The 23,776-nt window shown below is 57.2% G+C and overlaps 8 protein-coding genes and 1 non-coding gene across 9 annotated transcripts; 5 read left to right on the forward strand and 4 right to left on the reverse strand.

The window, feature by feature from the left end:
* Positions 1-571: 571 nt before the first annotated feature.
* Positions 572-2,073, reverse strand: BO80DRAFT_426561 (glycosyltransferase family 32 protein). Its single transcript, XM_025719799.1, has one exon. It carries the CDS (start codon positions 1,941-1,943, stop codon positions 762-764), a length of 1,182 nt encoding a protein of 393 aa, XP_025573593.1. The 5' UTR covers positions 1,944-2,073; the 3' UTR covers positions 572-761.
* Positions 2,074-2,381: 308 nt separating this feature from the next.
* On the forward strand, positions 2,382-4,231 carry BO80DRAFT_127284 (acyltransferase family protein). Its single transcript, XM_025713545.1, has one exon. The coding sequence runs from the start codon at positions 2,527-2,529 to the stop codon at positions 3,958-3,960; it is 1,434 nt and encodes a 477-aa protein (XP_025573594.1). The 5' UTR covers positions 2,382-2,526; the 3' UTR covers positions 3,961-4,231.
* Positions 4,232-4,360: 129 nt separating this feature from the next.
* Positions 4,361-6,093, forward strand: BO80DRAFT_436149 (uncharacterized protein; the record flags this gene model as incomplete). Its single annotated transcript, XM_025720943.1, has 3 exons — positions 4,361-5,674; positions 5,778-5,825; positions 6,016-6,093. The coding sequence occupies 3 exons, from the start codon at positions 4,361-4,363 to the stop codon at positions 6,091-6,093; spliced, it is 1,440 nt and encodes a 479-aa protein (XP_025573595.1).
* A 1,702-nt stretch (positions 6,094-7,795) lies between these two features.
* BO80DRAFT_t205 lies at positions 7,796-7,866 on the reverse strand. Its single transcript has one exon. It is a non-coding gene; the product is annotated as a tRNA-Gly (tRNA).
* Positions 7,867-8,325: 459 nt separating this feature from the next.
* BO80DRAFT_477939 (NRPS-like enzyme) lies at positions 8,326-11,785 on the reverse strand (the record flags this gene model as incomplete). The annotated part of the gene is made up of 4 exons (XM_025723260.1): positions 8,326-10,900; positions 10,956-11,118; positions 11,167-11,405; positions 11,486-11,785. The coding sequence occupies 4 exons, from the start codon at positions 11,783-11,785 to the stop codon at positions 8,408-8,410; spliced, it is 3,195 nt and encodes a 1,064-aa protein (XP_025573596.1). The 3' UTR covers positions 8,326-8,407.
* Positions 11,786-11,961: 176 nt separating this feature from the next.
* On the forward strand, positions 11,962-14,505 carry BO80DRAFT_436151 (MDR/SDR family oxidoreductase; the record flags this gene model as incomplete). Its single annotated transcript, XM_025720944.1, has 3 exons — positions 11,962-11,967; positions 12,089-12,244; positions 12,652-14,505. 3 exons carry the CDS (start codon positions 11,962-11,964, stop codon positions 14,503-14,505), a joined length of 2,016 nt encoding a protein of 671 aa, XP_025573597.1.
* Positions 14,506-15,433: 928 nt separating this feature from the next.
* BO80DRAFT_426564 (uncharacterized protein) lies at positions 15,434-16,147 on the forward strand. The gene is made up of 2 exons (XM_025719800.1): positions 15,434-15,995; positions 16,062-16,147. The coding sequence occupies exons 1-2, from the start codon at positions 15,629-15,631 to the stop codon at positions 16,094-16,096; spliced, it is 402 nt and encodes a 133-aa protein (XP_025573598.1). The 5' UTR covers positions 15,434-15,628; the 3' UTR covers positions 16,097-16,147.
* A 3,462-nt stretch (positions 16,148-19,609) lies between these two features.
* On the forward strand, positions 19,610-21,858 carry BO80DRAFT_127355 (uncharacterized protein). Its single transcript, XM_025713546.1, has 2 exons — positions 19,610-20,034; positions 20,088-21,858. The coding sequence occupies exons 1-2, from the start codon at positions 19,728-19,730 to the stop codon at positions 21,707-21,709; spliced, it is 1,929 nt and encodes a 642-aa protein (XP_025573599.1). The 5' UTR covers positions 19,610-19,727; the 3' UTR covers positions 21,710-21,858.
* Positions 21,859-22,006: 148 nt separating this feature from the next.
* Positions 22,007-23,139, reverse strand: BO80DRAFT_503337 (nitronate monooxygenase; the record flags this gene model as incomplete). Its single annotated transcript, XM_025724380.1, has 1 exon — positions 22,007-23,139. Exon 1 carries the CDS (start codon positions 23,075-23,077, stop codon positions 22,007-22,009), a length of 1,071 nt encoding a protein of 356 aa, XP_025573600.1. The 5' UTR covers positions 23,078-23,139.
* Positions 23,140-23,776: the final 637 nt, after the last annotated feature.

Below are 23,776 nucleotides of genomic sequence, written 5' to 3' on the forward strand. Positions count from 1 at the left end.
TCTTCACCGAACACCATCCATGGCGGCGGGATTGATCCAGTGGAATCTTTCCTGGAAAATTGTCTCAAGTATCTGCGCGAGGTTGAAATTGCGAGAATCCTACCCTCAGCTGTCGAGATCGGGATCGAATAACCTTGTCGTGGCCAGCAGGTCCCGACTTGGCACGGTCGCATGCACTGGCGCATGCTTGCTTTTTGCGCGGTGGCATTATTCCTGCATGCAGGCACTAGTTTGGAGCTTGCGTAATTGCTGAAGAGCAAAGATGAAAGCATGCCTCATCGGTTCTAGATTATCTACCTAGCAGCTGGCGGGTTGGACTGGCGCGCCGCCGTCCGCCACTTAGGGCTGCCAAGAAAGGGAAATAGATTGCTGACTCTCCACAACGGGGCAATTCAGCAGGATGCTAGTAAGGGGAGCAGAATGGGAGAGCTTACTGCACATTGACTATTCAGTCACAAGATACTGATTCACTGCATAGCCTCTGTCAGGATAGAACTGTGCAGGATGTGGCACCTCACCATTACAGACACAGTAAATTCACAGCAAGATGCACTGAAATATATAAAAAGGGCTCGGAGAAACCATGATCGCCATGAGATTCAATCATCATTGCTACCAGACGGGTAAGTAAACAGCTGCATCTCTAACCATACATCATACGCCATAACCATAATTCAATAACAGCCCCCCCAAACCGGTACTCCGACGGGACTCATAAGATCATGTCCCAGTCTCATCGAGACTATCTCTAGTCATGCTTTTCACTCGATGGACAGCCCCAGGTCCAAATCATCCAGCTCGTTCATATCCGCCAGGGCCGCGGCCTCGGCGGCCTCCGCATCCGACGCCTGCTTCATAGCGATCTGCTGCGCCTGTTCCTCCGGCGACATGGCCGCAAAGGCCGCCGTGTTGGCATCCCACTCCGCCACACATTGTTTGTTCCAATTGCACTGCTCCACCTCGCCGTACACCGGGTGGTTGTATCGCGGGTGGTTGTTCGGCCACCCGGACGCATGGTAGTGATGCTTCACCAGCGCCGAGCGCGCATTGTGGTTGCCCGAGTCGGAATGCCCCTGGCCGGCGGCAAACGCCTCCACGGTGAGGACCAGAATCCCGCCCACCAGCTTGGACTCGGGAATGTCGTGGAAGGTTTTCCACGTCACCTCTTGGCCGGTCCGGTAGCTCATCTCCGCCAGGACGGCGCCCGTAAAGGCCGATGGGCCGGTGCCGCTGATGATGTCGTCAAAGTCGAGCTCGAGGTCAGAAATGGGCTTGCCCTGCTTGACGGAGTGGTCGTGCAGCCACTCGAGGATGTGGTCCACCAGTCGCATCATCACGGGCTGGCGGGGCTTGCTGATGAAGGTCCACTGGCAGAAGGACTGCGACTTCTGGCCGAGAATCGCATGGTCGTTGAAATCGGGTTCGTCGATTTCCACCCCGATGATCAGGTCCATGTCTTGTTCGTCGTAGCGCTCCGGGATGAACCGCTCTAAAGGCCGGAGGGCTTCGACGTCAATGTCGGCGTACACGCCACCATCCACGTACATGACGAGGTAGCGGAGCAGGTCGGCCTTGATAATTTTCGCCGTGAGGGAGCGGTAGGTGTCGACGATATCCGGGCGATTGAAGCCATCGGGCCCGAAATTCGTCTCGACGTAGTGCAGGTCGTTCTGGTCGGTGAGCACCTCGTAGCGGTAGCCCGGGTTGATGGAGGTCCAGCTCCGGGCCACGGTCAAGTCGCGCTCTTCAAACTCAAACGGATTGACCTTCCACGACTGCCAGATCTTGCGGGGAAAGAATTTGCACTTGCTGGGGGTCCGCGGCAGGCCACCGCGCAGCTCCCCAAAGGTGCCGGTAATGGAGAGATAGAAGACCAGACAAAAGACGGCCAGAAACACCGGAACCACCCGGCGAACGTGTCGGGGGAGGCAGACGCCGGGCATGGGAGTCTTCATCTGCATGGTCACGGCTGAACCCAGGAGGGGAGGAGGGGGGTCAGGGTCAGGGTCAGGTCAGGGTCAGATCGGGGGCGCCAGACGAGCATGTTTATGAGCCCGGCCGCACCGCCAGCTCTCCCCGCAGCACCTACGGCCGGGATTCAGAGGATTCAGAGCATCCAGGGCAATTCAGGGCAATGGGTCCGCGGGCCAGATTACGAGCTCCACCGGCGTGCGTGCACTACGCGTCTTAGCTTCACTAGGGTCCGACTCGCGGGCCCCGAGCAGCCGTGCCTGACAAGACGATTGGGTCGAGGCTTATCTCACGCCCGACGATCCATTGCGAAATCCTGGGGTGAAGGCAAGTAGCCTCGGGTGGCGGGCTCCAGTGTGCTCCGGATGGGCAATGTCCCCGATGCATGTGCTTCTGGCCAGGAAATTGACGAGCTGAACCAGGGCCGCCGATCTGGCCCCATCGGAGTTCGGGCAATCTGGCCGCGGTCAGTCCTTTCCCTCAAATATCGCCGCTCAGCAGCCGGTGTGAGACAGTGGGAATCCGTCCTGACGACGCGTTAGCCGACTCGTCACGATGCCCGTTCGCTCTCTGTCCCCAGCCCTTGACAAACCCGCGCTGCCCCTCGCGGGGGGGCCCTCAGCCAAAACCCGCTGGTTTGACCTGCTGTTGCCTTCCTTTCTGGCCCGGTCCGAAAAAAATCCGGCCTCGGGGAAGGCCCGGCGCACGGCGTATTTGGATGGGTTGCGTGGGTTTGCGGCCTTCCTGGTGTATTGGGGGCACCATGAGTTGTGGGCGCACGATGGCATGGGCGCCGAGCGCATCTTCGAAAATGCGTATGGGTATGAGAAGCAGCACTACCTGGTGGCCTTTCCGGGGGTGCGCACCTTCTTCTCCGGGGGTCACTTTGCCGTTAGTGTCTTTTTTGTGCTGTCCGGATATGTGTTGTCCGCCAAACCGCTGGCGCTGATCCAGGCGAGCGAATATCTTCAGTTGGGGGACAATCTGGCCTCTGCCCTCTTCCGCCGGTGGTTGCGACTCCACCTCCCCGTCATCGCCACGACCCTGGTCTACATGACCTTTCTCCATCTGTTCCGCATCCGAGCGACCCCCGAGTTGAAGGACAGCTACGGCGCCGAGCTGTGGAACTGGTATACCGAGTTCAAGAACTTCAGCTTCATCTTCCGCGGCGGCGGCGAGCCCTGGTTCACGTATAACTTCCACTCGTGGTCGATCCCGGTCGAATTCCGCGGATCCATCATCGTCTACACCGCCCTGCTGGCGTTCTCCCGATGTCGGCGCAACATGCGCCTGTGGGGGGAGGTCGGATTGATCGTCTACTTTCTCTACATCGCCGACGGCTGGTTTGGGGCGCTGTTCATCGCCGGCATGCTGCTCTGCGACCTGGATCTCCTGGCGGCGCGGGATAACCTCCCCGATGTCTTCCTCATGCTGGAACCGTTCCAGGAGGGCATCATCTACGTGCTGTTCTGCGTCAGTATTTACCTGGGGGGGGTCCCGTCGCGAACGTGGGACGTCCAGGTGCTCCGGGAATCGCCGGGGTGGTACTATCTGTCCTTCCTGAAGCCCCAGGCGGTGTTCGACTACAAGTGGTTCTATCTGTTCTGGGCGGCGACCTTCCTGGTGACGGCCATTGCGCGGATGCCCTGGCTGAAGCGGTTCTTCGAGACGTCCTTCAACCAGTACCTGGGCCGGATCTCGTTCGCGTTCTACCTGGTGCATGGGCCGGTGCTGTGGGTGTTGGGGGACCGGCTGTACGCGGCGGTGGGCTGGGTGCGCGAGTCGCATGCGACCAATTGTCCCGGCTGGGTCGATCGATTGCCGCTTCCCCGCACGGGACCGCTGGGGCTGGAGGTCAGCTTCCTGGCGACCCAACTGATCCTGTTGCCGACGACGCTGTGGTTGGCGGAAATCGTCACCAAGGTGATCGATGAGCCGAGTGTGCGGTTGGCGCAGTGGCTGTACCGACGGGCGATGACGTGTAGCTAAAGAGGATAACCAGGTGTCTCCGAAATGAATGTCTCAGTTTTGCTTTCTGGCTGTAAATGGTTTCTTTTGTTCATTTGTTGGGCCCTGCGCAGGGGCCGCTGCTCATCACCGTGATGGATGCCACTAAGGCGTTAGTCGTCACTAGCAGCTTGATAGCGCCGCGCCGTCGACAGCCGGAGCCACTGATGCCTGAGCCCCTGGCGGGTGAGCTTTTTTCACGGCGGGGACTGTCCACGGTCCAGAGAAGAAGAAGAGTCACATGCTGCATCGAGGCCAACCGTGGGATCGACATGAGTCTCTCCCCTGGGTCAACCTCGGATGCAACCCTAATTAATCTGCCCCGTCCCGGCAACCTGACAAAACTCTGGACGCCCGGGGGCTCCCACAGCGTCCCCCAACCATGCTCATGCTTGCCCGGTGGCTGCGCCTCGTGCCTCTCGTGGGCCTGCTCCTGCTGACCCTCGTCACTTTCCACTACCTCTACCGCGCCATCACCGTGGAGGCCCAATCCGAGCTCCCCGTCGACCTCGATCCCCTCACTCTCATCCCCGACACGGCCATCTCCCAGGCCATCGCCCACACGCATCACGAAATCGCCTCCCTCTCCACCCCCGATCGTCGATACTTCCACATCGACTTTGGCGCCCACCGCGCCATCAACCCCAGCATCATCCCGCACCCCGTCCGTCCAGACACCTGGATCATCACCGCCCAGCTTCACGAAAACCGCACCGCCGACCGCGACTCCGTCTGGTTCGCCGAACTCGTCTGCAACGCCGTCTTCCAAGACCATGGCCGGACCCTCCGCTGCGTCCAACCCCCGTTCATCCTCCCCATCGCCGCGACCGACGGGGACAATGCCTTGTGCGCGGGGGACCTGGCCTTTTTCGCCATGAGCATCGGACCGCACGATGCCCGCGTCTTCTACGGCCCCGAGGCCCCCTACACCATCTACGGCTCCAACAGCGCCGTGACCTGCTTCGGACAATGGATCCTCGACTTTCGCGTCCTGGTCGACTGGCCGGCCCGGGAGGTGGTCATCGAGCAGGGCTTCCGCCGGGCTACGGAGCTGCAGCGTCCGTTCCTGGCCCCGTACCTCGCCGTCGAAAAGAACTGGTTCGTGTTCTGGGATCTCGACGGCGCACCTTACGTCCATTACGACGTGGCGCCCACGCGGGCCTTTGCCGCGCTGGCTGCCGACGGGTCTGTCGGACCGGACCTTGCCCCGGCAGCTGCTGCTGCTGCAGACGAGCAATGTCTCCAACAATACCTCCCGACGCTGCAAGACCCGGACCACGAATCCATCCACCAAGCGACGAATTCCCTCGCCGTGACGTTGTGTAAACGGGCAGATCCCCTCTGCCACCCGACCGACTCCAACACGGTCATTCTCACCATCTTCCAACATAAAAGCTTCGTGGCGTTTCACAGCGTCTACGAACCCTACGTGATGCTCTTCCGACAACGAGCACCATTCGAGATTTACGGCATTTCCACGAAGCCGGTGTGGATTCGCGGACGGGGAATGGAGGTAATCGAAAGTGAGGACGGGGATGGTGCGGGGATGAATCAGACGGAGATGATGTATATCACCTCGATCGGGTGGAAGGAGCACGGATTGAAGTATCATGGGTATTTGGATGATGTGATGTTTTTGGCGTTTGGGCGGGAGGATCGGGATACGGCGGGGGTGGATGTGTTAGTGGAGGAGTTGGTGAGGGGGGTGGGGAGGTGTGGGGAGTGATTGATGTATTTTCTGTTGTGACGATTATGATGAAGGTGTAGAGCAGTATGATCGTACTATTTTTTGATAACAGATTGTCTGGGTAGTTAGTATGCGTATCAACTCATCTCCTAGTCATCTAGTAAGCATGCAGCTCGGCACGAATGCGATATCAAGGACATAATTCCCCAATCCAGCCCTCTATCACCTCCCTCAACCCCAAACCACCCTAACACCAACAGTAATCTCCGACCCTCATCAAACTACCACGAGCCCCGACCAGGGTATATATTATATTATATATATATATATATGACTCACCTCCCAAACAGGCAACCCGCACGCAACCCGCACCGTCAGCGCTAACCACCTACCCAGTACCCATGCTCATGTCCGCGGGTCGACACTAGTCTACGTAGTCTAGTCTAGTCCAGACGAAGCGGAGTGTCTCGGCTGCAGCTGCAGTGCAGTGCAGTGCAGCTTGCTTGACAGAAGCTTTGACTTTGGCATGTGATGCGGCTTGGTGGACGGGGTCATCTCCGAGGGATGTGCGTGCATACCATCATCGCTGTTTGTTTGCTTGTCCACTGGATTTGATTCAGTTTTGGTTCGTCTGGGTTGGTTAGTTGGTTGGTGGGTGTCGCTCGCCCCGGATATTACCTCCTCGGAGGTTACCCCGCTTTTTCTTATGATCCTGTTCATCGGATCAGGGAGTTGTTGGAGTTGGTGGTTAGCTGATGGTGCAGGAATCGAGGGGAGGGAAATGATCGGTTAGTACGGGTCAAGAACGCGCTATCTATCTAGTGTCTACTGTCGACTTTCTAGGGTGGGAGGTATCCAGGTATCCACTGCGGTCCGGAGATTGCACTCGGGGATTTAGGCATGGATGCATTAGTTTATTCAGCTGAGATTGTAGACCGTTGAGGAGGGAGGCTAGTGGCCTGGAAGGGGTTGAGTGGAATGAGGCAATTGGGGTATTGGAGTTGATTGCTTTCTGCCCGGGACGGTCTGATTGGTTTGGAATAGAAGAAATGGGAAAAGAGGGGAAGGGCCGATGTAGGTAATTGAACTCGGGGAGTACAGCGGTCGAGGTGATTTTGAAGTTGCATATATAAAAGGTGAGAAATGATATGGGGCCTACTCATTTGTTTCGCTCAGTACTCTGTAAGATCCATGCGGGAAACTCATGATGGAGTCCCTTGCGACCATAGAAAGTCCCACAATTCTATACCTGCACATAGGTGTCTATCATTTATCTCACATTAATTGCGATTTCGCCGCTGATTCATTGACGATTGCACCATACGATTTCTCTGGTTTGGTTTCGGCTTCCGCTCTTCGCTTGTGCTGTTCCTTGCACGGCCGAGAAAATATATCGTGAGCAGCCCTATTGTCACGATCCGCTCTAGTTGCTACTAACTAGGCTATCTGGCAAAAGACTAGAACTCTAAGCCACTTGCTTAAAGTGCGCATCCCTTATAAACCCCATTCACGCAAGAGGTGAGTCATGTGAGGGGCTGAAGCCTCACACCTATCCATTAGTTCAATGATGTTCAACACCCCACGGCGTAACAGGCCTTGAGACGGATTGTCAACTGATGAAGCACCCACCATATTTGCACTTGGTCAAATAATGTTGAGTTTCAAGAGTTGTCCTGCTGGATTGAGGCGACGATGATACATAACGTGCATAGTAGCACATTACTAATCCAGCATGTATGCACAACACGGAAACAAAAATCTTTTTTTCCAAGGACAAAATTACAATGCTGGCCAACAAGGGCAACTGCGATAACCTGGACGAGTCCCGGTTCCTTCACTGACTGTGGTACCTGTATGTCAGGCTGTGGAGGACATTTCAGAAGGGGCAGCAACTGAAATGTTCTCGCACGTCGAATCCGATGAGGGGAGGGAGGCTGGGCCGTCAACCGGGCGCCCTCACCGGGAATCGAACCTGCGCATACTGCCGTCACCGGTCGAGCGAAGAGACACCTCGCCACTGAGCTATTAGGCAATTGCTGGTTAAAAAGAGAGATTCGCACGGGGTTTTATGCTGTGTTTTGTGAGAGATGTGCACCACACAGCGGGTGATTGGAGATAGAAAAAAGAGACTGCATCATCCGTGAATCGAACACGGGCCTCATCGATGGCAACGATGAATTCTACCACTAGACCAATGATGCGGATGCTTTTTCGACAATTTATTGCTATATAAGGAGGCCGCCAACCATTACTGCTTAATTCTCTGCTCGCCTTTAATCAATGCACAACACCCCCCACATACAAAAATCTAGTACCCCAATCCCAAAGGATAAAAAAATACAACTACAACAACCATCCCATGATGCTCATGCTCATATTCAGGCGGAGAGATACTAGAGACTTCTCAATCGTATATTCGGAGTCTGGCTTTGCCTTTCTTCTCACTTGGTTTGTATTTCCCCCTCAGTGGTGCAGGGAGGGCATGTCCATCCTCCCTGCGGTGTCTAACTCACTGGGGATCGAACCTGTATACGGCTGTCTTGGGTCGGAAAGATGGGTATGGTTCATCGGGTGTTTAATGGGCCTGGTGGTCATATAGAAAATTACGATCTACGGAGTACTTTGCGACACTTGTCTAGTATACAGCTAGGATCTATAACAGCGTACGATTCCGTACATTGGTCACTTGCATCTACCCATAGCCCCAGACATGCTTCTACCAGAGGGATCTATATCCACTTCTCAACCAAGCCACTCCCCCACCCATTTCTCAACCCACTCCGCCTGTACCGCCTCCACCCCGCGCAACCGCTCACTCAACCCCTCCGTCCCCGTCGTATCAAGAACATTCTCCCGCCCCGTCTGCGCCATAATCCCCTCAAAAAACTCCAACAACTTCCCCGCCGGATTCCGCGCCAGCACCGCCTGCAGTTCCCCCTCGGACAACTTCGGCCCCGCACCGACGGTCTCGATATCCGACCGCACGCGCTGCACCCATTCCCGGAAGGGGACCGTCGCGATCGTCGTCCCGGATCCCTTGGACAGGGCGGCTGATACCACCGGTCGGATGGTCTCCCAGGTGAGGGGGTGGAGGTTCACGGGGTGGTATACGTTCACTGCTCCCTCCGCTGGTTTGTGGTCATCCAGTGCCAACTCGACGAGCACCTCAGCCAACAAATCAATCGGGATCCAATCGATGCGATCGAGGGCCGGACCGAACGTATCCGGTAGGGCACCGACGTGGAGCGAGCTGAGGACGAGACTCGGGAACCACTCCGCCTTGTTCCAGAGCCCCGGGGAACGCACGGCCCCGGCCACCTGCCCCACGCGCGCGAACGAAGCACGGATGTGGCTCTGGCGGGCGGCGTGGTCGAGGAGGTGTTCGGCGAGGTACTTGCTCTCTGCGTAGCCGTTGGGAGCGGGGGTGGTGGTCTGGATGACGGTCTCCGGGGTGAGTCCGGAGTCGGTGCGGTGGCCCATGGTGGAGCTGATGGAGGAGATGAAGAAGAGGTGCGGGGAGTGGGTGGCCTGGGCGCTGAAGTTGATGAGGTTGATGACGCTGGCGAGGTTGGGTTTGAAGGAGGGGAGGGAGAGGTTGAAGTTGACGGCCCAGGCGTTGTGGATGATGAGGGTGGTGGTGGTTTGTAGGGTTTGGAGGATGTCGGATGGGAGGTTGAAGTCGGGCTGGGAGAGGTCGGCGGTCCAGAAGCTGATGCGAGAGAGATCTCGGTTCAAGGAGTAGGCCGCGCTCTTTTGACGCTGGACGTCGGCGGCGTTGTCGTTGCGGTTCAGGCAGTGTACGTGGGTTACCGATGGGGTTTTCAGGAGGGCGTTGAGGATGTAGGTGCCTAGGTTACCGGTGGAGCCGGTGAGGATGACGGTGTGGGAGGTGGGCACAGAGGGGCTGGTGGGTTCGTGGGAGGTGATTTGCGCCGTGAACTCCTGGAGCAGCTGGTCGCGCTGTTGCAGCTGGGCTTGCTTCGTGGCCTCGGCCGACGCCTCCTGGTGTTGCTGCGTGCGCCGCACCGCCTCGGTCAGTTCGGTCACACTGGGATGGAGATAGATCAGGTTCGGGCTGAATTCCGGCAGAGCAAGGCCTCGTCGGAATGTCCGCGTGGCGGTGATCGCCTGCAGAGAGTCCAGACCGAGATGGAAGAAATTCTCCGTGTCGGTGAGCTGGTCCGGGTTCCAGCCCGTAATCTCCATCAGCGACTGTCGGATATAATCCGAGAGAACCTGAGGATCATCCACACGGCCGGGACCAGACGCTTCACTGTCGACCTGCGTCAATTGATCCGCATCGGCATACAGGGCATCCAGCTCGGGCCCATACAGGACCAAGGTACCAGCTCGTTGAATGGTGCCCTTGCCCGCGCGCAGCATCGGCTTGTCGGGCTTGGTGAACAAGATATGGGTCTTGGCGACGCGCGCATGGGCCGGACACACCGCATTGGCCTCTTCAATGCTGGGCCAGAGTTTCTCGATCATGGCGGCGCGTTCGGTCGCATTCAAGTCCTTGTCGCCCAGCTCCACCAGCAACGAGGCCTGGAAGCGGCGCGCGCCGGCCACCAACGCGGCCGTGACCTCCGGGTTAGATGCGGCAATGTGTTGCTCCATCGACACCGGGTTGGTCTTCTCGCCATTGAGAAACACAATCACATCGTCGGCCCGGGCACTCCAGCGCCACAGATCGGGCTTGTTCGGGTCGGGATGCCGAACAAACAGATCACTGGTATGATACTCCTGTCGATCCGGGAAGACAGTAAACGAGAACTGGTGGGCTTCGAACTCGGGGTTGCGGACCACGACGAGCTCGTACTCCCCGTCGGCGACGTGGCGCAGCTCAGCGCCCATCCGGGGGTTGATATTGATATACCGCCAATCTGTGCGAGGATCGCGGTTGGTTTTGGAGTGAACCGAGCTGATCATGCCTACTTCCGAGGCGCCATACAGATTCATCAGGGGGATCTTGGCTGCGACCGTGTCGCCGATGGGCTGGGGGAGATCGCCTCCACAATACACCAAGCGCTCCATGTGCTGGCTGCAGTAGTCGAGCAGCTCGGGGCTTTGTGATAGTTCCTGGATGATGGATGGCACGCCGAGGAGAACGTCGATGTGTGTCTTTTTTCTCGCTTCCACCAGTGCGGCGGCCGTGGGAAGCCCGGCAGATGCGGGAAAGATGACGGTTGTGCCGACGGGGATGGTGATGAATAGCGAATATGCCAGACCGGCGGCCTATCGATGATTAGATTGCATCGAGACGGATCGATTTCTTCAGGGAATCGCTTACGTGAAAAGGAGGCGGAACCAAGAAGATCCGCTTACCAAACAACCATTGGTGCTGATTTTCGAAACCCTCTGGCGGATCCAAGGCCGTCATATGCATGTGTTTGCAGGCGGTGTCATGGGTCCAGAAGATCGGCTTGGGGATGCCCGTAGACCCCGAGGTGTGTCTGTTGGTCAGGATCAAATGTATGATTGCATTGCGGGAAGTCACTTACATCACCGCCAGTGTCTCCCTGGCCGCCTCGGGATAAGTCTTGGTGAACTCGAAATGCGGATACTCCGTGTTGATCAAGTCATCCACACTGGGGACATCGAGAACGTCCAGCGTCTGTGCCTCCAGGATGGCTGTGACGGGGGGTGGACGCGGCACTGGCGCGACCAGCTTGGTGCAGTTGAGCCGTTGCAACAGGCTGCTGTGAGCGGCCACGCTGTTGCGGGGGGATGTCAGAAACATCTATTCAGATTAGTCAATATTTCCTGCTAGAGTTCAGGGAAGAGTTGCCGAGAATTCGACATCTCCTTGGTATCACTTACGCGGTATCCCGCTTTGACGGCGCCCAGCACCAAGGCCGGGTACCGGAGATCATTCGGTCCCACATAGGCCAGAATCTCGCCGTCCCCGCGGCCAAGCTTTTCCACGAGCCACCAGGCGATGCCATTGACAGCATTGGCAAATGCCTTGAACGTAATGGGTCGGTAGCCGTCCTCGTAGGTCATGAGCGACACGGGATACTCGGCGTAGATGGCCTCGGGCTTGATGGTGGCATAATGATCGACGATGTGCGGGACCAGTTGGGTCCGAGGATTGAACTCCGAGGTGTTGGTGGCGGCCATGGTAGGGAATGAGCGGGTGGTGAACCCGGAATACGGATAATCGCAATCGCTACTGGACGTGAAGCCACCATATATCAGGGGGTAAGACTCGCGGGGTCTGATATAAGCTTGGGTAGGCCACGTGATTACCTAGCCCTGGAACCTTGCTGGGCTGACAGAAACCTCCAGGCTCCAACATGCGGGTGGGTGGGACGCCCTCACAACTCACAAGATAGCCTAGGAGCGGGGTAATTGACATGAGTGGGAGGGCCAGGGCAGGGACCCTGCTAGCGGAAATGGCCTGTTATTACTAGGGTGAGGCAGAATCTAGACATCTCAAGCTATCTAGTTTCGATCTACCCCCTCAGGGCGTGCTGTCAAGTCGCGGAATGCGGCATCACACCAATAAGCAATGGACCAGCAGGTGGGCCTGGCCGTGAATTTGGGGGCCAAACAGTCCAGGCGGCTTGGACAGCACTCGTAAGCTAGCCAAGGCGCGCGATGGGTGGCCCGTCTGCACTAACAGCGCCAATCCTGGCTAACGTGGGCTAACCGTTGCTAACGCCCGGCGGCTGGGGGCTAGCGGTTTCGGGGTGAACTAGTGTCCCTGATACAAGCTCGATACACGGAAAATACACCTAAAGCGTCGGGGATCGGCAAGAGTGGTCCCGAGACGTGGCCTGACGTGAACCCGGTAGATACCCCTTGGGCCGACTGCACTCCTTCCGCTGACTGATGAAAGGATCAATACACGCATCGATGATGGGTCACTCCGGGTTACACGCTACAGATTATGATCTCTCCTACACAGGATGAAATAACGATGCGAATCGCAAGTGGCTTCGAACATAGGAAATCTAGAAACAGGACCGGCTATCAATACACAGAAAATTGGTGGTCCACGAGAATCTTCCCCGGAGCAACCTCAGGATGTGCATGGCTCCCCGCCGTCACCAGTCGCATGGCATCCTCCTCGTTGGTCGGGCCGTCTTCGGTCGAGCCAAAGCGTCCTAATTCACGCGGGGGCAGGCGGCACAGGCCAGGCAGGCATCCAGATCGCTCAGTACCTCGGGGCTAAGGTCTATACCACCGTAAGCACCAGGGAAAAGAAACAGTTCCTCATCGATGAGTACAAAGTCCCCGCCGATCGCATCTTCTACAGCCGCGATACCAGCTTTGCCCGGGATGTCATGAAAACTACCCACGGCCGGGGCATCGATGTGGTCATCAATATTCTGGGTGGAGAGATCCAGCAAGCTTCCTGGGACTGTGTGGCCCCTTATGGTCTGGTGATACAGCTCGGCAGTCCATCCAACGCCAGTCTTTCTTTCGCCCAGTCGGGCAAACAAACATCTTTCACGCACTTTGACAGTGCGCGGTGGATGCGTGATCGACCAGAAGCTGCCAAGGAGGCTGTTGAGACGGCGTTGAGTCTCCTGGCTGATAACAAGCTTCGCGTTCAGTCCCCTTGCCAGGTCGAAGATGCAAGCTCCGTTGAAGAGAAATTCCGCTCGCTGCAGGATGGGGTTGCCATGGGCAAGACAGTCATCGACCTGACGGCCATGGTTGAGGTACCCACGGTGTTAGACACCAAGGTCCAGTTTCAGCTCGATTCCAACGCGACCTACATCATTGCTGGCGGGCTTGGGGGCCTGGGTCGGTCGATAGCTCGATGGATGGTTGACCGAGGAGCACGCCATCTGGTTCTGCTGGGACGATCGGGAGCCAAAACCAAGGCTGCACTGGAACTCATAGATGAACTGGCTCGACAGGGGGCATGTGTCCATGCTCCCCCGTGCGATGTCATGGATGCGGCATCCGTGAAGCAGGTCATGGAAGATGTATCCCAGACGATGCCTCCGATCAAAGGTTGCGTGCAGGGATCGATGGTCCTGCGGGATCAAATGTTCAGCGAGATGAGCCATGAGGATTGGCGGGTGTCCGTTGAATGCAAGGCCCTCGGGTCGTGGAATCTGGAAATGAACCTCCCCAGGGATTTGGACTTCTTTGTCATGCTGTCCTCCGCCAGTAACATCATCGGACTGACGGGGCAGTCCAACTACGCGGCAGGAAATTCTTACATGGATAGCCTCGCACGCTATCGCGTGGCTCACGGTCAGAAAGCCATATCGCTGGATCTCGGCCCCATGGTCGACGACGGTATCCTCGTCGAGACTGCCGGGTTCCTCGACAAGGTGCTGGGATATGGATCCCTGGCCCCCGTCACCCGCGCACAATTCTATGGGATTTTCGACCATTACTGCAACCCCAATCAGCCGCTCCTGACCCCCGACACGGCACAGCTGGTCTTTGGTATTTCCGGATCGACGGGTGACGGGCCTCGCGGAAACACGCTGGCCGAGCACCCCCTGTTTTCTCGACTACAGCTCGACAACATCACTGGGGCCGCGGGTGTGCCGGGCCATGATCAGATCGATTTCAAAAGGCTCTTTCAGGAGGCGTCCTCCCTCCAAGAGGGACGTGACATTGTGCGTCGCGCCGTCATCGACAAGATGGTCCACTCGTATCGTCTGATTCCGGAAGATGCGGTGGTGGATGTTTACGCGCCGCTGCATACCTTCCGAGTCGATTCCCTGTTGGCGGTCGAACTCTGCAATTGGATCGGGAAGGAGTTCGCGGCGGATGTGGCGGTTCTGGAGGTTATGGGGGGTGCCACCTTGGCCATGTTGGATCTGCTGGTGGCGACGAAGAGTCAGCTCAGTCACCCACAGTGGGCTTGAAGACATACTGAATTACGCCTGGGCAAGTATCATCGGAGATCCAACTCAGTGCAAGGTATAAGCCAAGACTAGAAGACGGCGAGGGGCAGACCGTAATGAGTATAGGAATGAAATGAATAATGATCAACTCCTGAAAGCATACGCTATGCAACAGTAATGAATATTGAAGTACCTGTGCTATTCGGTGTCTGTAGTGAAGTTCTACCTGACTTCCCCTCGGTGCTCTTGGGCTTAGTTGCATAGCAATACTGCTTTTGCTCGCGCTCGTGGCTTTGGTAGTCGTCTCATGATCCACGTTGGTGCACTTTGCCACCGCGTTGGCCACTCCCTTGATGTGATACGTGGATCCGATACACTGGTACCTCTCATTCATCTACCTGCCGTCTGTGATTCCATTTATCAGACAGGTGCTGTGAGCAGATGACCGAGATCACTTACTACCAGAATAAACTCCGCCAGACACCAACAGATATTTGTACAGCGTTGTGCTGGAGGTGAAGAGTTGCTGTTGCCATGTGCTACTCTTCCTCGTTTCCTTTCACGTCCTCAATCTTTTGGCTTGTTTTATTGTATTACCTCTATCCCTGTACAGGTCTTGCCGTTGCGGTTTACGTCCTTGAAACGCATGCTGCGGCCTGAGAGGCCGTCATTGATTATCGGAGAGGCCGCCGGAGTCTCAGATTAGCCTATGAGGACTTCAATCTGTTGTTGTCTGGTCTCTAGGCCCAAATAAAGCAGGGGTTCTGACTCTGTGGCGCACGGTTTCTTTGTTGGGCCGGTCGGGATGGAAGCCTTGTCCGCGAACGAGGACGCGAACATAACGCCCCTTAGCCAACACCTAGAAGGTTTTAGCGTGAGACCCAAACGCTCGAAGGTAGTAATGTCGAACTGAAGAGCTCATGTTGGAGGCCTCGGTGAGACGTGCGGGAGGAAGAGCTCTCGGATGAGGCCGAGCTGGACCCTGTCGGCTGAGTTGATCTGGCCCCCGTCGATCGGTCGATCCGGACCACAGCCGAAGCACGCTACCTGGCAGTACTAGTACCAGCTTGTGACCCCCCACAAGCTTATATCAGACGCGCCTCCATTCCTTTTCAAACACCTGTCCTCTCCTTCCCATCCCAGCATGGCCATCCACCCGGACTTTTTGGACCGCCCCGAAACCCGCATCATCCGGGAGCTGATCGACAACCCCAATGCCGTGCCAGCCGCGGTCGTACAGCAAATCATCCAGCTCAGCCAAATCCATGTGAATGCCGGCGATGAGGAAGAGATTAGCAGTCATGTCTACTACACTTCCACCGTGGTGGTAGAACTGACGGACCTGGTTCCTCCCTCCCAGCAAACCAAGCTCGTGGAGTTTCTCGTCCAGCTACAACGAATTCCCATCCTGGATCCCAGGACTGGCGAAGAGGCCACGGTGATCGAGGGTCTCAAACAATGGAGTGATCTCCCGTTATTTGGCGTGCATGTTTCCGATGAAATGAATCTGGGTAAGCTTACCACATCGGCAATCCGTCTATCTCCGTCCCTCTCTTGCTGCTAACTCTGTGGTCTAGATTACTGGGGGCCCCAGTCTCCTGCAAAGCTCTGAGAATGGGAGAATCGGGTGGGGTTTGTGGCCCAGGTCACGACGGCGTCCGAGCCAATGTATGACTCAAGATTCATCCATGTGATGGATTTTTCGATCTATGGTCTGTATACCTTTCGGGAGGCCTTCGAAGAAGATAAGCAGGTTGAGGAACTGGTGCGGACCGCCTGCATCTGGTACATCTATGCGGGCCAGCAGATGTTGGACAACTGCCGGCATCAACGACGCTTCTATGTCAAGGATCCGCCGGACCGTGCCTTTGATCTCGATCGGTGGCAACTATGAAAGGAAGGGCTGCGGGCGGCGAGTCTGGTGCATACCGGGGAGAGCACGCAGGAAATGATTCAGCAGGCATTGACGGAGATTCACCGGGTCGAGGTTGATGGAGATGATGCCATCAGACCATAGGGAGAACCCGAGTAGTAAAGGTTATCCGATGACAGATTGCTCGAGGCGGTTGTTCGGCGAGATATAACTATATGGTCGTCTGTAGGGAAGCGATATGTGCAAGATCTTCTGGTAGCAGAAGAATACTCCCGATTCTTCGGCCTAAGAGCCCGACCAGCAAGCCATTCCACACGATCCACCAGGTTCTTGCTCATCGATACGGTATGGTCGGACATAGTAGACTTATCGATAAGCCGAATAAAGCACTGGATAGGGTCGGACGTAGAAAGCATCAGCCAGAGTAACACAGATTTAGTAGCAATGCGGTCAGGGTCACTTATATATATCCACTCTAGTGCTGGTCCCTGAAGTTGCAGTGGCGGTGAGTTGCAGCCAGATACTGAGGGAAAGCTGCTAGGCTATTCTCAAAGATTACCGCATTGGGACTAATGAGAGGATGTAGCAGTGAAAAGACGAGTTAATAAGAATCGGAGGTGATGGTGGAGTGTGGATGCTATCCAGTGATCGGAAATAAGAATGCCGACCCCGTGGGTGCTACGGTGCCTTATTGCCTTATTGCCTTATTGCCCGTCTGCCTGATAGCCTGATAGCCTGATAGCCTGGAGAGGATCAGCGATCGGGCCGAGACGTTCCGCGGGTAGCGTCAAGCTGCCGCAAGATGCACCTCCCTTCTGGCCGAGCTGCACCCCCTCTTCGAACGCGACCAAGTCTCCCCCCCACCATCCGCAGTCCAGTAATGGAGGACGCTCTCGATTCCCTGCTGGATCTTCCCCTCGATCCCTCCGAACTCCGCGACGGCGCGATTTCCGACCAGGAGTCCGACTCCGAAGGCTCCAACGAACCCATCCCCCCTCCGCCGCCTCTGCAACGCTTCCCCTCCCTCGACGCCGCCTGGCAATCGCTCCAAGGCTTCGCACAAAATAATGGTTTCGCCGTCGTGAAGCGTCGGTCGCGTCCCGATCGCCAGACTGGCGAGGTCCAGGCCGTGGATGTGTCTTGCGATCGGGGCATGGCCACCGCCAGCCATTCCACCGGCGCCCGCAAGACGCGTTCCCGCCGCATCGGCTGTCCCTTCAAGGCCGGCATTCGCTTCTACAAGACGTTTGGCGAATGGCGGCTGATCGTCCATGATCCCTCCCATAACCATGGCGGCGCCTCCGCCTCGTCCCTCCCCTCCTTTCGCCGTGCCGCATTGAAGCGCCATCACAACCAGATCGCCGCCATGCTGCATCAGAGCCTCCCGCCCCGACAGATCATCTCCATCCTCGAATTCCAAGATCCCAACACTCCTATCCGGGCCCGCGACATCTACAATCTCCGCCATCGGCTGGACTTGGGGCTGCTGGGTGGTCGCACCCCGATCGAGGGTCTGGTCGCGGCCCTGTCCGAGAATGAGTGGTGCCGGCGATATTCCGCGGAGCAGGGTGCCCACGGGCCCGCCATCTTCTGCTCCCACGTGTCGGCCGCGCAGATGCTCGCGAGGAATCCATACTTTCTCGCCCTGGATTGCTCGTTCAAGTTGGCCCGCTATAACATGTCGTTGCTCAGTATCACCGGGATCAGCGCTCGCAACCAACCCTTCTTCATCGGCTTGGGGTTCATCTCGGACAAGCGGGAGGCTTCATACCGTTTCATTTTAGAAGGGTTGGCGGAGATTTACACGCGATTGGGGCTGCCGCCCCCGCTGACGGTCCTCACGGAGAAAGACGAGAGTTTGATCAACGCCAGTCAGACCGTCTGGCCGGAGGTCAAGGTAGTGCACTGCATCACGCGGATCAACAAGGAGATCCTGAAGTATGCCAAAGTTGCCATCCATCAACACCTCCGTGCGAACCCGCCCCTGACGAATGATGGGACACCCGTCACCAATAAGGAGTACACGGACGAGGTCGACCGGCGGTGGAAGGAAATGTTGAAGTCCTGGACGGACGTGGTCTGGGCTCCCACCACGCAGGAATTCTCGGACCAATGGGCGAATTTCAAGGGTCAGTATCCAGGACCGGCCTATGAACCCCTGGTGACCTATCTGGAGACCGAATGGCTGGGGCCGGTCGTCCGCACCCGCTTTCTGCGCTGTTACACGGATACCTACACCCATTTTGGCCAGGTGGCCACCCCGCGGACGGACGCGCCCTACCGGATGATCAAGCGCGAGCTGGAGACCTCGACCAATGACATGTCCAAGGCCATCAGAACGATCGAGCGCATGCTGGTCAAGCAATATACCGAAGCGCAGCAGGAGCTCGAGGACGAGAAAAAGCGGCGGGCGACTCATCTGATGATCCCGCTGTTCCGGGACGTGTTGCAGCACGTATCGGGGCATGCGTTGAACAGGGCGTTCAAGATCCTGCGAGAATATCTGCCGGAATCGCCCTACAAGCCCCGCATCCAGCCCTGCACCGGGGTCACCACCACGACGTTCGGCGTCCCGTGTGTCCATACGATGCAGCGGTATTATGCCGTGGATACGCCGATTCCTCTCAACGAATTCCATAAGCAGTGGTACCTCTCCCAAGAGCCGGTGCCGCCGCCCGACCGGAGCCTGCTGGTCCGGGAGGTCGGCGGGGAGGCCGACGGGCAGCGGATCCCGACGATATGATCATCCTGGAATAGCTAGTCCGATGTAGAAGATTACGTTGACCGGATAGTTACTCTTTTGTAGATTCACCGGCCGTAAGGCGTACCTCAATGGTAAGGGTTTGGGCTGCCTATTGACGAACGCAGATGACCTGGTGGGGCAAGCAGCCTATATGATCGGACTGCAACTATGGTTCACCGTGAAGCTCGACCGGAACTCGTCCGGAGACCGACCGCCCTGTTTCACGTCCCGCCGCCCAGCATGCGGGCGTATGCGGCCTTGACTCGTGTCTGTCTCATGGGTGGGCCATTGGGTTTTCACGGTGCAGACTGCAGAGACTGTTGCCTACTTGCCGGCCATGTGGCCATCAAATCCTTTGCGTGGTGGCAGAGTATAGCAGCTGTCATATAGCCCTATCGGCAGACCCTTTTGGCTGCTCCGTCGGGCGGTGAAGATCGAGACCCTCGCGGCGATTAAGATGAAACCCCAGTTCCATTAGCCAGGGGTCCACGCCCCATCAGGGTCTCACTTTCATCTGCGCTGCCAGTGGAGGCCTCTCCAGGGTTGGCTCTATATATCCCCCTCACCCACCATGTTTAAAACAGCAGCCGACACATTCTTTACTGACAGCTGACCAACTACCCCATCATGCGTGGGTCTTTCGCTCTTTCTTTGCTCTCCGCGGCGCTGGGCGCCTCTGCTGCTCTTACTGAGGCCAATCTCAAAACCCATGTTGACGTGCTGGCACTCAACAGCTCTTTCAACCCCGTCAAGGCTGCCTACTGGACCGGCTATCCTCACCACCGTCGTACTCCATTTGCTGTCTCCCCTGATGGATCGACTGCATACCTCGCCTACCTGGACGCCAGCGGGACTGACGTGCACGTCGAGCAGCTCGACCCTACCACCTTTGAGGCCACGGGCACCACCGTCACTGTCAGCGGTGGCCAGGAAGGTACGTACAGTGTCAATGTGTCATGATGTCTAGCCCCCCATTAACAATGTCAGCTGGTGGTCTCATCGCCCACAATGATGGCTTCGCTCTGTTGACCAACGAGGCCATGCCCTCCGGCACCACCAACGCTCCTCCCAGCGACACCCCCGTCCCCGTCCTCCACCGCTACACCAACGGCGAGCAGACCTGGAAGACCTGGCTGGGTGGCCCGGATGTCCACGCCTCGGACGGTCTCTCCGCCGCCCCTGACATGAACGGTGACCTGGTCTACTCCGAGAGCGCTGGTCTGTACGGTGCCTACTTTGTCGTCACCGATTACTCGGGGTATGCGTCCGGCCACTACGGCGATAGCATTGAATATGTGGCCGACAACGGTACCCTGGTCACCATCTCGGGTGCCTCCAGCTCCTGGGGCTGCAGCCACAACACCGGTATCGCCTTTGAGGCTGCCGACGAGCCGCCTTACGCCAGTATCTGTGCCGAGGACCAGGGTGCCATCTGGCTGAACACCCAGACCCAAGGCATGACCAACGACGGGGTCAAGATCTCCAATGAGAACACCACCAACGGGGCTTCCGGCGAGCCCATGGGTGGCATGTCTGGCAGTTACAGTGGTCTGGCCCGCTTCGCCGATAGCTCTCGTTACATCTTCGCCTGGGTGTCCCGCGGCGCTGTTGATGTGACCGAGAACACCTGGATGGGCGACGGCTACACTCACGTCAGCAACCGCACCAACCCCCGCAACGTCGCCCTCGCTCTGTTCAGCGACAAGTACACCAAGGTCGGCGCTCAGGCTACGTCGACTGTGGGCGCCGAGGTTGGCGACAGCCAGGTCAACTGGGTGACCTCGGGCTCCAACGACTGCTCCAACGCCCACGTCGCCACCTTTGGCAACAGCTCGGCCTTGATTACCTGGGAGGAGATCTCCGATCCCATCTGCGACTACCTGGCCATGGGCTGCCGCGGTGAATTTGCGGGCACTTACTTCCAGCAGGTCGATGCTGAGGGCAACAAGGTCGGCGATGCCTTCAAGAGCACCGACATCTACGTGTCCGGTGACATGGTCACCATGTCTGATGGCCGCATCTGCTGGCCCTACGTCAGCATGGAATGGGATCTGTCCCAGGCGGTCTACGGCGACGACAGCTCCGAGTACACCAAGAAGATGAGTTTTGCTTGCATGAGCCCGAACGGTAGCTCTGCTGCCGCCCAGGCTAGCAGTTCTGCCTCTGTGGTGGCCACTTCTTCCGTTGCTGCCGTGACTCACGTTGCGGCCAGCGCGTCTGCTTCTACCCAGTCGGTCCCGACTCAGTCCGTTGCAGCTGTCTCTTCCGTTGCAGCTGTCTCTTCCGTTGCAGCTGTCTCTTCCGTTGCAGCTGTCTCTTCCGTTGCAGCTGTCCCTTCCGGTGCGGCTGTCTCTACTGTTGAGCCTGCTGTCTCTTCTGTCGCGGCTGTTTCCGTCCCCGCTGCGACCAGCGTGGTCGGTGTCGCTGCCGAGGCCACCTCGGCGCTGTTCACTCCCCAGGCTCCCGGTTCTACTACCGGAGTGGTGCGTCCCACGACGCTCCAGACTCAGGTCCAGGCCCAGACGCCTGGCGCCAGGCCGACCTGGGGTGGCAAGCACGCTGCGCACCCGGGGGGTGACGAGTTGCCCGAGGGATACTGCTATTTCTGATTCCGTAGTGAGGCAGTGGGATTGGTTGTGTAGTATTGTCGATAGTCCTATGTATAGTGAGGGGGTTTAAATCATAGCATAAAAGCAACGACTCCTTTAGATCATTCTTCTATGCTAGGATGACTGTCCAAATGAGGGTTTCCTTGTCAATCACTTAGAATACCATCGACTGGTGACTGACGAGCACTGATAAACAATTCTCGAGACTATAGCACCAAACATAGTATCATATCTATTCCACTTGCATGCATACCTCCGCAATTACATATGATTCTGCACCATCAACCCCGGGCATATCTACAACCTCCCCTTCTCCCCCCCCAACCGCTCCCACACCTGCTCCCGCACCTCCCGCACAATCGTCCCCGCATCCTTCACCTCATGAATCAACCCCACGGCCGCCCCCGCATACGTCGCCAACCGCCCCTCCGCCCCCCACCCCTCATCCCCCGCCTTCAACGCCTCATCATGCAACCGCTTCAACTCCTCAAACGCCCTTCCCGCCTGAAACTCCCTCCACGACCGATTGACAATCGTCCGGGGACTATACTCCTGTGGCCACCCAAACGTCCCCCGCAGATGATTATACAACAACGTCCTGGTCGTCATCACCGCCCCATCCCTCACCCTCACCACCTCCCCCTGATACCCCTTACTAATCCGCGCCTCCTCCGCCGCCAAAAACCTCGTCCCCATCACCACCCCCTCCGCACCCAGACACAACGCCGCCGCTGCCCCCCGCCCATCCGCAATTCCCCCGGCCCCAAATACCATAATTCCGCTGCCTGCCAATACGTCCGCGATCTCCGGTAACAACACCATCAATCCCATCCCGTCATTGGCACGACCATGACCCCCCGCCTCGGCACCCTGCACGACCACCGCATCGGGCTTTTCTCTTCCACTGAGGAGGGTGGTCGCTTCGCTGACCGTCCCGATCTGCACCCAGATCTGCGTCCCGGGGACGGCGGCCCGGATGCGTGCGGACCAGGTATCGAGATCGGATTGGCCGTTAGCGGGCGCGAAGAGCCAGACTGCGCAGGGTCGGTATTGTTTAATGGTGGTGATGGCGGTGTTGAGGTCGTCGCTCCAGAGCTGGAAGCCGACGCCGATGGGGAGGTGAGATGTAGGAGATCCTGGGAGTGGTGGATGGGGGGATTGGAGTAAGGAGGAGACTTCAGCCAGATCGGTGGCTATGTTTTGGGTCGTGGTGTTCGGACCCAGGAAGCCGAGGCCCCCTGCTCGGGAGACGGCTACCGCTAGGGCTGGGCCGGACATGATTCGCATGGGGGCGCTGATGATGAGGGGGGCGGTGAGCCAGGGGTAGGTGCGGGTGAGGGTGCTGGTGAGGTGAATGGCTCGTGACATGGTGGTTGATTTGGTGGGAATTGGATGTGTTGAGGGTGAAGAGATGGATGTGAGAAGAGGGAGAGGAATGGGGGGATTTGCTCGGGGGAAGACCGCGGGGTCGGTTACGTCAATTGCGGGTATTGCGGGTATCGCGGGGATGGCTTGGCATGTCCATCTTAGTTGAGTGCTCCACTTGGGGGCCATTTACGTGGAATGTTTTCTAGAAACCCTAAATGGTTTGCGGATGAAGCAGTCACTGGGTGGAAGACTTGATTATGTATGTTCAATGATCAATCTAAGGACAAGCCACCTAAGTGAATCGAAAAGGATCAACACGGCACAGATCTATTCATCTGACGTTCTTTCTACCCCATGGCAATAAATCATACTGAAACATGTTAACCTCGGAAGGATAATAAGTGTGTATGATGAATTTCATCCAGAGGGATGTTTGTGTAGAGGTGCAGAGATAGACTAGGAAGATAGTGTGACAGACCGAGCCATACCGACCCGCGTCACGGGCTTCGCGCGAAACCCTAATTCCTATTCATGGGTGGAGTGTGGACCACGAACATGATCACTCTACGTAAAGAGAATAACCTATCTGGCTGGACAAGTGTAACCAGGAAATCGACATTCAGTAAGATAAAGTGCTGCCAAGGAGACTGAACTACTCACGATCAATACCAATGGATTACACTATAAGCATCTGTACTC

Source organism: Aspergillus ibericus, assembly GCF_003184845.1.
Source record: "Aspergillus ibericus CBS 121593 unplaced genomic scaffold BO80scaffold_29, whole genome shotgun sequence".
Classification (NCBI taxonomy): domain Eukaryota; kingdom Fungi; phylum Ascomycota; class Eurotiomycetes; order Eurotiales; family Aspergillaceae; genus Aspergillus; species Aspergillus ibericus.